We start from the raw sequence: 12,478 nt of genomic DNA, 5'->3' as shown, positions 1-12,478 counted from the left end.
TATGATGTGAGTGTAAGAGCTTCAAAATATACACACTTCTGGTCCTTTATGCTGGCCAAGGCTGCATTTATTTGATTAAAAATACAGTAAAAACAGCAATAATTGCATCTATTTTAAAATGTAAGATGGCAAATCTGAATTTTCATTACTCCAGTCTTCAGTGTCACATGATCCTTCAGAGATCATTCTAATGTGCTGATTTGATGCCCAGGAAGCAGTCCTTATGATCAAGTTAAAGTTGTGCTGCATTTTATTTTTCTGGATGCTGCAACCTTTTCACAATTCTTTGATGTATAGAAAGTTAGCATTTATTTGAAGTAGATTTTTTTTGTAACAATGTACAAATTCACTTTTGATCAATTTAATGCATCCTTGCTGAGTAAAAATATTTCTTTCCAAAAATGTTTTACTGACCCCAAACCTTTGAATGTTAGTGTATGTGATGCACATAAGCATACATATGTAGCAGAACTATTTCACTCTGCATGCTATTTTTATTAAGCTTTATTACAATATTTACAATCACAGTATTCATAGTTTTCCATGTTCTTACATCTTATAAGGCACATCTTTCGTCTTTTAGTTATTTGTATGCTACAGTGATTCTGCATTTGGTGAATTTTCTTTTAAACATTAGTCAGAATTTTGCAGTCCAAAAAACTGAACATGGGGAAATACACTGCAAAAATTTCAAAAAGAATAGATTTTAGGATAGAATTGCCTATACCCCACAACCAATAATCAGTTATCACTTTAGTATGAGTTTAAAATCAAGCAGTCACGTTTGTCTATCCACACAGCACAAAGCTTATTAGTTCTACCTTAAACCAACAGACCTAATAACATTGAGAGCTTATCTAATAAAAGTAAAACAAATGCACTAAATTCAGACTAGCCCATAGGCCAAGTGCTTTAATAAACTTCAAAATATTAAGTGCACTTTCAATGAATGGGTTTTCCATCAAGGACTGTAAAAATGTCTTCCAAGGACTTGTGAACGCACTTAAGGAACTCATGAACATTTCTGGCAGGGTAGCTGGACACATTGCATCCGATCCATTCGTCATGGACACCATAGCCCACTCCGAAACCATCAGGCACCACAGGAGCAAACCCACCCAGACTGACTGCTGGGCTGGTGAGAGTACTGGTGGACAGGATGTTGTGGTTTATGGCGGCATATGCAGGATCCTGGTACAGACTAGGCAGTGCCATTCCTTTGAAATTAGCCAGGTAGCGCATGGCGAAAAGATGGCGATCAAACCCTTGACCTAGATGAAAATACACAAAGAAGAAACAATGACAATGATGAAATAAGCTGAGAGTGAACTAAAGATCTAATTTTGATGCTTCACCCCTTTTACTCGCCATCATGTTGTTCCAAAACTGTGTGACTATGGAATACAAAGGAAGATTTTTTTTTTTTGTCCATACAATGGAAGTCAATGGGGTCTAATGTTGTTTTGAATCACAATAACTTTCATTATATGGACAAAAAAAACCAACTTATTTTGTGTTCCAGAGAAGACCGAAAGAGTCAGACAGGTTTGCAATGACAAGATAGCGAGTAAATGATGACAGAACATTTCATTTTCATCCCTTTAACTTGCTCAATACTGGTTAAGTTCTTACTAACAAAAAAATCAGTTTTTGTCTCCTAAAATCACAAGACACCACATGAATATGACCGAAAGGTTGTTGAATTGCTGCCCTCACCCATGGCCGCCTCTCTAGTGAGTTGCCCGTGGTATTTGGAGCATTCACTCAACAGCCCCTGTAACTGCTCCACTGTGTGCTGCCCGGGCTGCTGGACGAAGGCCTTGGCACAGCGCTTTGTGTGGATGCTAGCGGGACGGATGGTTTCAGTGCGGCCGTGTTTAAAGGCAGCGGTGCTACAGGACTCGTATGTGGCGACAGTCTGGCCATACTGCCGGAGGAAGCCCATCTGGAAAGCAAGCTGGCTGATGGCATCCGGGCTCAGCTTCTTCTTCTTAAGTTGCTCCTTTCCACCTTTCTTGAACTCCATGGCGTCGATGGTGAGCTTTGACACGGCGGCGTGGAAGTTCTCTTTGGCTTTTGTGATTCCAGCTTTTAACTCTTCGTCAAGTTTGAACCCTATTCTGCGAACCGCAGAGGCAGAGTCCACGGATGCGGGTTGGGAGCCAGGGCCAACCAGAGGCTTTTCCGTGGTGTCCTTGAAGACTTCATTCTGGAAGCGGAGAACGGCCACGCCATCACCCCAAGAGTGCTCAAAATTGATGGCCGCCTGTCCGTCCTTAGCCAAAATGATACTGAAGGACTTGTCATACCAGCGGTTGCAGCCGTCTCCATGAAGCATGTTGTGAGAGATGTGAATATGGTCTCTCATCACCTCCTCATCCAGGCAGAGGCAAAACAAAGCGGTGTCTACTAACTGCAGAGCTTCGCCATTTCCAGCTTCCAGCAGTTTTTGTCTTAAGTCTGCCCAGGTGTCTCTATTCTCACTGGTTAGAACACCCAACGGGAATGAAGGAGCTTCTGTGGGGTCTGTCAAGATGTATTTCAGGTGAGCATGAACCTCAGCAGGCTTTATCAGGTTGCCGTCCCGATCCAGCGCATCAAACACATACAGGTTGCCTCGTCTTATTACGAGCAAGTGGCGGCCCTTGTTGTCTGTGAGGAGCTCATCGCGCCTGTACTTGGGTATACGTGTGGAGTTGAAGAGGCGGAAGTACTGGGACATATCCAGGGGATAGGCGTTCACCATGTAGGCTCCAAACCATGAGATGGAGGGGGGAACCCATCGGATCAGCCTCTTGAAACTATCTGTGTCACTTTTGGCGGGGTTAAGGTGAAACACCTCCGGCTCAAGCAAACCAGCACGAAGGGTCTTCATGAACCGGACGGCTGAGCACACCATGTTGGTGGCCCGCACAAGCTGGTCATTGTACTCAGGTTTGGGGTCAGGGTTAAAGGACATGAAGGGGTTAAAGTTGAGCACAACAGACTCCCGAGCAGACAAGTACATGTCAAACCATGGAGCTGCAAGGTAAAAAGGAGAAATTCATTGATTCACTGAATTGAGGTTACAGTTAAAACAAAATTCAATTGTTATTATGTGATATATACATAGATAGATAGATAGATATAGATATATCCCACCTGATATATAGCTGGTTTGCTTGTTGTTCTTGTCTAAGGTCACAAGTTCCTCATGCAACTGCTTGCCTGCACCGCTCTGGAAATCGTGAGCTACTTTCTCTGTATTACTGTTGGATTTCAAGGGAACAGAAATAGGAAAATATCAAAATTCAAATTAATTTTGAATTAGTTGATATAGCTACCCTTGGCTTATTACCTGTACTGTTCATCATTCAGCAGGGGCCTTTGAGCTGCCAAATATCTCTGTATTGTATCCTCCAATTTTGGGACTGGTAACCTGTAAATATCATGTAAAATGTATTTCGGAAAACAAATTCATTGACAGTTTTATGTATTTGTCGGTTTTGTTCAATACTGTATAATATTTTTTAATGTACTACTTAAATCTTTTGTATTGTTTTACTGCATTTCAGATCATTTTGAATGGATTTTATTGTGAGATATTTTACTTGGTATAATTATTTACTACTCTTATTTAAATTCTGATTTTAACAATGTTTTGTTGATGTACACTACCATTCAAAAGAATGGGGTCTGTAAGATTTAAAAAATATATATATATTATTACTTATTCATTGTGGTTGCATTAAACTGATCAAAGTATTTTTACACAGTACAAAAGATTTCTAGACCGTAGGAACTTCAAAGAATCCTGAAAACATGTATCCCGTTTCCTCAAAAATATTAAGCAGCACAACTGTTTTCAACAATGATGATAAGAAATGTTTCTTGAGCACCGAATCAGCATGTTCGAATGATTTCTGAAGGATCCTGTGACTTGGAAGTCTGAAGTAATGGTTACTGTAAATTAAGCTTTTCCATCATATTATTTATTTACATTTTTTAATATAGTAAAATAATAATAATAAAAAAAAATCCTTTTAAATTGTAAAAATAATTTGGTCAAATAGATGCAGCCTTGGTGAGCATAAGAGACATATTAAAAAATATGACTGACCCCAAACTTTTAAACGGTAGTGTATACAGCATCACAAGCTCAAGACAATTTCCCTTCAAGGACATTTCATTCAATTAAATTGATTTCATTATTAACAAATGCAATTCTACCTCTACAATGTAACACGGACCAATGCCGGGGGAACGAAAATTGAGGCAGGGGGGGCGTATTTACGTGTAACACCGTGTCCTCATCCCCTTGCAATCAAAGCGTAGACTTTGCACTTTCACCCACATTCTGTAATATGACTTAAAACTGTCGTATACAAACGTTTTACTTATAGTATTTCCAACTAAAATCCGATTCAAAATCAAAGACACAATATCAAAGCACAGCGTCACAGAAATTCATTCTCTGACGTGGGTTATATGTCATTTTTGTGATTTTAATAAGTCTCTTACCTTGGTAAACTCTTCTGGTAGTGCATGGTCGGGACGACACTTTTGTGTAAAAACTCAATCCCAGCTCCATCCTTACTACTGTATTTACGTTGAGCGCTCGTTAGAACTGAGAGCGCAGGGTTGTTTCTTAACAGGTGTAATTTACTCCATGCGGAATTATATTGCGTAGAGAGCAGCCCTGCCATCATACAACTTGTAATTTAATTAATTATGCTTGCTTTTCTTAAATCTCAACTTCAATTCCAAACCTTCTGCAAGCTGGCAACCCACTGAATGAATGCAGGATGTCTGACAGATATTGTCGCTTTCGGAACGGCCAACAGTAATTAGCTGCCTGTTCTCGCTTAACGTTTCTATTCAGAAAAATATTTCAACAAACCTTAAAAAAAAAAAAACCGGCTTGTTAAGATAATTTTCACTAACGGCTTCACAAAAAAAAAAAAAAAATCCGGTTGTAATATTTAATTAATTACTTCCGCCTCACCAACTTCACCCTTTTCAAAATAAAAGTACCAATATAAACAGGCCATTTATACACAAACAATATGTAGGCTGATAAGTTGTGCATTTAATGATTAAATTGCTATTTTTATAATTGGAACTGTCACAAAACAACAGACAACGTGATATATTTCGCCAGAAATAATGTATAACATTTAAATGTATATTTTAATATAGAAAATTTTAAACCAATACTAAGTAGTTTATTGTATTTATTTATATTTGTTTATTATATTCCCATATACGTTGAATACATTTCAACACGCATTCAGACTATTAAAGCCCCGCCTTTTCGTTCTGATTGGTTCAGCCACAGATGCTCAGAAAGATGATTGGTCGTCGGTCCCCTTTGGGACGCTGTAATCATAAACGACGGACAGCATCAATGGGAATCAGTCTTCAACCACCACATCAGGCGCATTGCCAGCATCATCTGGACCGATTGTGCTGTACGAAGCCCAACACAATTCTCAATATTTAGATAAGAACCCAGGCGAAAAAGATACATCTTTATTCTAAATGTAACTATGTAATATAAGAGAATGTATGCAAAACTTGACATTTTAGGGACCTACAGACGTATTCCTATTGCGGTTCATCGCTGTCTGAGTTGATAGTGGGGGTGAAGTGCTCATCGTCCTCCTCCGTTCTCGCGCTCTGTAACGAATTGTACATTTGAGCTATTATCATTCCCATTTAAAGGATATAACACCTGATGTCGATTTTACAAATAGCTTGCATCTCGAACGTCCGGTCTGGTTGCACTGCGGTGTAAAGGTATTTAACATCTTGCAGAGGTAAGATTATTGCATGGCTTAACATTTGGGGGTCATAATAACAAATATATTCAGAATACCAACAATAAGGTTTTCCCCCATCCTGATGAGAATAGATTTCTATAATGGAATTATAAAAAATATATTTCTATTTCTAAAAGCTGTTGCAATCATAACATATAGGTGCATTGGATTCAGTATTAGCTTAGCCCTGAGATTAATTTTTACAAACACTGACCTCAATTCAGCCTTGATCTTAGCTTTACCTTTCAAGCTTAAAGCATCTGTCATTGCTCATACCAAATACCCTGACATTATTGATCTTATTATTTATGGTACAAACTCAAATTGTATTATTATTTTCTCAGAGTCATAGCAATGGGAGCTCTAAGCAGACAGGAGTTCTTCCAGGAACTGGGATTCGGTTGCTTGCTTCCAACTGTCCAGCAGGGTCTAGAACAAGTATGGCAGCTGTTACTCATCTGCCTAGTATGTAGGCTGCTGTGGAGATTGGGTAAGAGGGTTGATGCAACACATAACATGTATTGTAATCTTAAAGGAATAGTCCCTCATGTCAATCCAAACATATACCTGTATAACTATGTTTTTTAAGCACCAAAAAAAGACAAAAATGCTATAATTCACTATAAAAGTAGGTCTTTTGAAGCCGTATAATAGCTTTGTATCTTGCTTGACAGCTGCGATCCCGTTCACTTTCATTGTGCGATAAAACACTTCTACTATAAATAACTTCTTTTGTGTTCCATGGAAAGAAGAATGTTTCAAAATACATGACAGGAAGTAAATAATGACAGAATTGTCATATTTAAAAACATGTAATTGAATTATGTTATGTTAAAAAAAGATTTTTTAAAGCTGTTTCCTCTCTCTCAGGTCTGCCCTCTTTCTTGAAACACCTGAGTACGGTGGCGGGCGGTTTTTACACTCTCTACCTGTTCTTCGAGCTGCACATGGTTTGGGTGGTGCTTCTCAGCCTCCTCTGCTACCTCATCCTCTTCCTGTGTCGTCATTCAAGCAGCCGCGGACCCTTCCTGTCCATCACTATCCTCATCTACCTTCTTCTGGGGTTTGTCGTCTTCTCACACTCTTCTGTTTCGTCATTTTTATGCATAGTATTTACAATGTAGTCAATGTTTACTGTATATCTGATTACAGTGGAAATACTTAAGATGAGGAGATGAATATTGTTAGATGAATTAGGCTGAAGGATTTGAACACTAAATACTGAGATAAATATATCTCATATATATATATATATATATATGAAGAGTTCAGATGCAAAACCCTCTAAGTGCCATCTGAAATTTTCTGAAATTTTATATTTAAATTCAGTAATTTCACTTAAATGGCAATGAAAATGACCTATTAATTGTCATTTAAGTGAAATTACTGAACTTAAATATACGAGCTTGATAAAAATTATCATTCTATAAGAAAATTTCAGATGGCACTTAGAGGCTTTTGCATCTGAACTCTTCATATATATGTATATTTAATTGGATAGTGTTTTTTTTTTGTACACTGCCATTAAAAAATCTTTTTCTCCAAAACATGTTGGCCATAATTATTGGCACCCTTTGATTAAATACTTTTTGTAACCTACTTTTTCCAAGATAACAGCTCTGAGTTTTCTCCTATAATGCCTGATGAGTTTGGAGAACACCTGACAAGAGATCAGAGACCATTCCTCCATACAGAATTTCTCCAGATCTTTCAGATTCCTAGATCCATGTTGGCACTTCTTCTCTTCAGTTCAGCCCACTCATTTTCTAAAGGGTTCAGGTCAGGGGACTGGGATGGTCATGGCAGAAGCTTCATTTTGTGCTCAGTCAGGTTTAGATTTTTTATCTGTTGGTATTTGCTAGAATCTTTTTTGTTTGCAAGGATTTCAAGAAAAATCCTCCTTGCTCATCCAAAAACAAACTTCAGCATATTTATCAATGGTACCATGTATCTGAACAAGGATTCCAGGACCTCCAACAAAAAATAGGCCCACAACATTAAAGATCCAGCAGTATATTTAACCATGGACATGGGGTACTTTTTTTTTTATTATCCCTGTTTGCACCAAACCCATCTGGTGGGTTTGCTGTCAAAAAGCTTTTTTTTAATTTAGTTTCATCTGACCGTGGAATCTAGTCCCTTTTGAAGTTCCAGTCGTGTCTGACAACTAAATAGGCTGGAGTTTGTTTTTGGATGAGCGAGGAGGATTTTTCTTGAAATCCTTGCAAACAACATGTGGTGATGTAGGGGTTGTTTGATCCCAAGACCCACCTAAACTCTGTAACATCTGTAATCCTTGGAGAGTCTTTGGCCACTCAAACTTTCCACCTCATGCATTAAGACAATATAGACACGTGTCCGTGTCCTCTTTGATGATTTGTGACATCTTAAGTTTATTGGAACTCCTAAATTATTGACCTGATGGTGGAAATGGGGATTTTCAATTATTTTGAGGGGATTTTCTTACAGCCACTTTCTATTTTGTGAAGCTCCACAATCTTTTGCATCACATCAGAACTATATTCTTTGGTTTTACTCATTGTGATGGATGATTAAGGGAATTTGGCTTTCGTGTTTCCTCATATTTATACTCCTGTGAAACAAGAAGTCATAGCAAGACAATTTCATGTTCCTAGTCACCCTGGTGTGTTAAAAAATGTAAATATTAATGGCAATATACTTCAGAGATATTTTACTCATAAAAAAATATATAGGGGTGCCAATAATTGTGGCCAACGTGTTTTGGAGAAAAACATTTATTTTACAATGTGATTTCCCCCCCACTTTCAATTCTTTTACTTCAATAATTATGTTAGATTTTTGTGATTTTTTTTTTTTTTGAATGAATGAATGAAAGACCAAAAGGATAAACAATGCAGATACATTTTTACAGCCATTTTTTGTCTTATTTACCATGGGTGCCAATAATCCTGACCAAAACTAATATATATGTATATATATTATATATATGTTCCCCAGAGTTAGAGATACAGTGGTAAGATTCTGTTCTTTCTGTTTCAGAGAGTTGCATATGATGGATACAACAACCTGGCATAAAATGAGAGGTCAGTATTTTTGTTGTTGTTTTGTTATCTAACTACAGTGACTATTTGACCAGGATGGTAGATATTTACTGTACTGAATTTTGACTAAATTTAAAATGAAATTGTTGTTGTGGTCACCCAGGTTCCCAGATGGTAGTGGCCATGAAGGCAGTTTCTCTTGCCTTTGACTTGGACAAAGGCATAGTGGAGAAAGTTCCCTCTCCAGTGGAGTTCATGGGCTACATTTACTTTGTGGGGACCGTCATCTTTGGGCCTTGGATCAGTTTCAGCAGCTACATGGATGCGGTAGAGAGTCGAAAACTTGTGAGTCTCAAATTTGCCAGCTTTCGTTCTAATGCAATTTAGAATTAAAATTAAATGAATTAAATGAATTAAATTTAAGATGGATAAGAGCTTTCCATCAGCACTTTAGAGCATCTATCTGATATTTTCCACAGAGTGCCTCCTGGTTTATGAAGTCAATCTTCAGCTGTGTAAAGAGCCAGATCTGTCTGGTCATTTCCAACTGCATTGCCCCCTATCTCTTTCCCTACTTCATCCCAGTCTTTGGAGACAAACTGCTCCGCAAGTGAGTATAAATTTGAGTGTATAGTTTATTCAGTGAGCAATAAGGTGTAAAGTATGGATGGATTCTTCTAATATCAAACATGTTAATGCTATCTGTGGCTCAGTGAAGGTTTTTAATGTTTGACTGATCTGTTTTCATATTTTTCCTCAGCAAGAAGCGAAAGATGAGGTATTGTCCTACTTATATTATTAATACATTTATAAAATCTGATCATGGGGAATAAAGACAAATTAATATAAGCATAAAACATGCATACATCAGCGAAATTTACTTGAATATGAATTAAAATAATGATGGTTAGAGAATTCTGAATTCTGTCCATTAATAAACTAGGCATTTTGGATTGTGTTTAATAATGAATTTCATTTTATATTTCAATGCAGAGGCTCTATTAAAAGGTAAGAAATGCACAAGCCCTTAATGTTAAAACCCAACAGTCTCTGTGGTTTTCTCTCTGATCTGTGATAACCTTCAGCATTGTGATTCTCCTCATCAGGTGGCTACAGGCCTATGAGAACAGCCTGTCCTTCCATTTCAGTAATTACTTTGTAAGTTACCTTGGTGAGACGACAACCACACTGACAGGTGCTGGGTTCACAGAAGAGAAGGACAATCTTAAGTGGTTTGTATAAATTATACAGATTCACATAATACCAATGAGTGTCAGAAATAAAACAAGCCCCATGAGAAAGTCCTTCTTTTTCATATGCACAGTAATCTAATCCAAATCCATAGGCTTGATGTTATGTTTAGTATGGTCTCAAGACACTGATGGCCATTACACCTACTGTCTGATTATTTTATAGGAATTATTTTGTTTTATTTTATAAAAAATAAATTATAAAGGGCAAATATTAATTAATTTTAATTAATAAAATATACTACTACTACTACTGCTACTAAAATTATTATTCCATTTAAAGCTAGGGAAGGCAATTTCAGAGAGGCTAGCAATATGTGATGACAATATATTTTTAATTAATATATCCTATATAAATATTAATATATCCTATTATAAATCCTATTCATAAATCCTATCTTTTTGAATGCAATGATTGGGCGAACATTTTTTGGTCCTGAGACTTCCACAGAAGATATAATTTTTTTTTTATATTTACACCACTTCTATTTGTAATTGCTATCAGGATGTGAAGAGAGTTATAACCAGTATAATAAAAAGTGTTTATGAAAAGCATTGCCTACCCTAGCTTCAATAAAAATATAATAAAGTTTATTTCTGACATTGCAATGATTAATTTCACTTAAAGATTATAATTGCCATTTACTTTTAATTGATCAATATTTCATGCTCTTCCTTTCTTTCTTTCTCTCAGTTTCTCTTTTTGTCATTCCATTTCTGTCTTTTCAGGGACATGACAATAGCAAAGCCACTTAATGTTGAGTTTCCCAGGTCTATGGTTGAAGTGGTCACGTCCTGGAACCTGCCCATGTCCCGCTGGCTCAACACCTGTACGTGTTTGTCCGTTTGTTAATGGCTTCTCTAAAATTTTTGTATTGGTTCTATTGCACTCTGATATTAATTTAAATATTTTAGCTCCCAAAAGACTTGAATGAACAGAATGACCAGCTTTTATTTAAAGCAGGCTTTTGTATATTTTATATTTCGAATACCTCCAAGTATATGGGTAAGTCTCATTTCTCCTCCTCTTTTAGATGTGTTTAAGAAGGCTCTCAGATATGGGAGCTTCACAGCCATTATCTTGACATACACAGCGAGCGCTCTGCTGCATGTGAGTGCGTTCTGGCCTATTTTTAATTTTTAATTTGAATTTATTGCATTCTTTCTCAAGAGTACAATAAATGCAATACTGTATTTCTGTGCATACAGGGTCTAAGTTTCCACATTGTGGCAGTATTATTTACACTAGGCTTCATAACATATATTGAACACGGTGAGTATCTGTTCAGGTACAGTTATTTAAGCATAGACATTTATTATTGCTCATGTCACTGTTTTCAGTTATTGCAGTAATTAAAAACATTATAAAATGTTTTAATCAGTTTATAAAATGTTTTAAATGTTCTAATTGAAAATTTTCTAAGTGCTCTTCACACTATTGGTTGTTTTTCATCTTGCTATTTGGTTGTGTATTTGACGGACTGTGCCTTCATTCTGTGTTTTCAGTGCTTAGAAAAAGATTGTCAACCATTTTAAATGCATGCGTCCTCTCCAAGAGATGCCTATCTGACTGCAAACACAGACATAAAAAGGTGTTGTATATGTCATTATGGCTATTTAAGCAATCTTTAAGAAAAAGAAAACGTAAAGAGCCACAAAAAAATTGTATATTAAAAAAAATTTCAAGTAAAAACTTAATTTGGAGTTTATGTCTTTAAAAATGTAACTTTTTAATATTTCCTATTTTTTTCTCTCTAGGAATTGTGGGTATATTTAATTAATGGGACATTTAGCATGTTAGCAGTGCTACATTTTACATACCTGGGCTCTATTTTTGGCTCCAGTACAGATGACATGGATTCTGATGAGGTACAAGCCACTTCTCCTGAAATCCTATGGTCCTTACTTTCTGTGCAGGTTATTATTCATATTTGTTTAAAATATTTTTCTTTTGTCCGCAGGATAGCATGGCCAGCCACACCATTCAGAAATGGATGCAGCTCAGCTGGACAAGCCACTGGTTGACTTTTGGCCTTTGGGTCGTGTATCGCCTTATTCTATAAACACAGATTGGGAGAGGATAGCAATAACTGTGATTGGATATTTTATACGAGCTCACCTTAGAGGAGTCATGGCCGTTAATGACATCACTGTGAACTCTGGATGAACGTGACTGGAGACCAGAGTCCTCAAATCCAGGAAAAACTGCTGTAGTTAATATTAATTTGACATGACCAAGACCTCTACAAGTACCAGGATATTCTGAAGTTTTCTAAGCTAACACAGCAATCCAGACAAACTGTGAATATTGAATTATTCATAGCCATTATTAATGAACTGATCAAGATTTTGATATGACTGACTAATACATCTTATAGTTGTGGTAGGTTTTGCTTGATGGTTT

At 36.8% G+C, this 12,478-nt stretch overlaps 2 protein-coding genes across 2 annotated transcripts; one reads left to right on the top strand and one right to left on the bottom strand.

The window, feature by feature from the left end:
• Nucleotides 1–41: 41 nt before the first annotated feature.
• cpt2 (carnitine palmitoyltransferase 2) lies at nt 42–4,991 on the bottom strand. Its single transcript, XM_084389039.1, has 5 exons — nt 4,501–4,991; nt 3,338–3,418; nt 3,142–3,248; nt 1,717–3,021; nt 42–1,271 (listed from the first exon to the last, which is right to left on the bottom strand). The coding sequence occupies exons 1-5, from the start codon at nt 4,686–4,688 to the stop codon at nt 943–945; spliced, it is 2,010 nt and encodes a 669-aa protein (XP_084245165.1). The 5' UTR covers nt 4,689–4,991; the 3' UTR covers nt 42–942.
• A 700-nt stretch (nt 4,992–5,691) lies between these two features.
• On the top strand, nt 5,692–12,281 carry porcn (porcupine O-acyltransferase). Its single transcript, XM_084389040.1, has 15 exons — nt 5,692–5,798; nt 6,146–6,291; nt 6,672–6,864; nt 8,823–8,866; nt 8,988–9,169; nt 9,304–9,434; nt 9,585–9,602; nt 9,818–9,832; nt 9,931–10,056; nt 10,804–10,904; nt 11,109–11,185; nt 11,284–11,347; nt 11,581–11,666; nt 11,833–11,943; nt 12,036–12,281. The coding sequence occupies exons 2-15, from the start codon at nt 6,156–6,158 to the stop codon at nt 12,135–12,137; spliced, it is 1,386 nt and encodes a 461-aa protein (XP_084245166.1). The 5' UTR covers nt 5,692–5,798; nt 6,146–6,155; the 3' UTR covers nt 12,138–12,281.
• The last annotated feature ends 197 nt before the right edge of the window (nt 12,282–12,478 follow it).

The sequence above is a fragment of the Rutilus rutilus genome (assembly GCF_951802725.1).
Source record: "Rutilus rutilus genome assembly, chromosome: 19".
In the NCBI taxonomy this organism is placed as follows: Eukaryota; Metazoa; Chordata; class Actinopteri; order Cypriniformes; family Leuciscidae; genus Rutilus; species Rutilus rutilus.
Note: the sequence above shows the minus strand (reverse complement) of the source record. Positions and strands in the feature narration are given on the sequence as shown.

Bases quoted from the DNA above. Each gene is read 5' to 3' on its own strand.
- cpt2 (XM_084389039.1), bottom strand. From the start codon at position 4,688: ATGATGGCAGGGCTGCTCTCTACGCAATATAATTCCGCATGGAGTAAA. The intron at 3,022-3,141 runs GTGGGATATATC...TTTACCTTGCAG, and splicing joins GCAAACCAGCTATATATCAG to CTCCATGGTTTGACATGTAC. The intron at 1,272-1,716 runs GTGAGGGCAGCA...ATTTTCATCTAG, and splicing joins CACTAGAGAGGCGGCCATGG to GTCAAGGGTTTGATCGCCAT.
- porcn (XM_084389040.1), top strand. From the start codon at position 6,156: ATGGGAGCTCTAAGCAGACAGGAGTTCTTCCAGGAACTGGGATTCGGT. The intron at 9,170-9,303 runs GTGAGTCTCAAA...TATTTTCCACAG, and splicing joins CGGTAGAGAGTCGAAAACTT to AGTGCCTCCTGGTTTATGAA. The intron at 10,905-11,108 runs GTACGTGTTTGT...CTCCTCTTTTAG, and splicing joins GTCCCGCTGGCTCAACACCT to ATGTGTTTAAGAAGGCTCTC.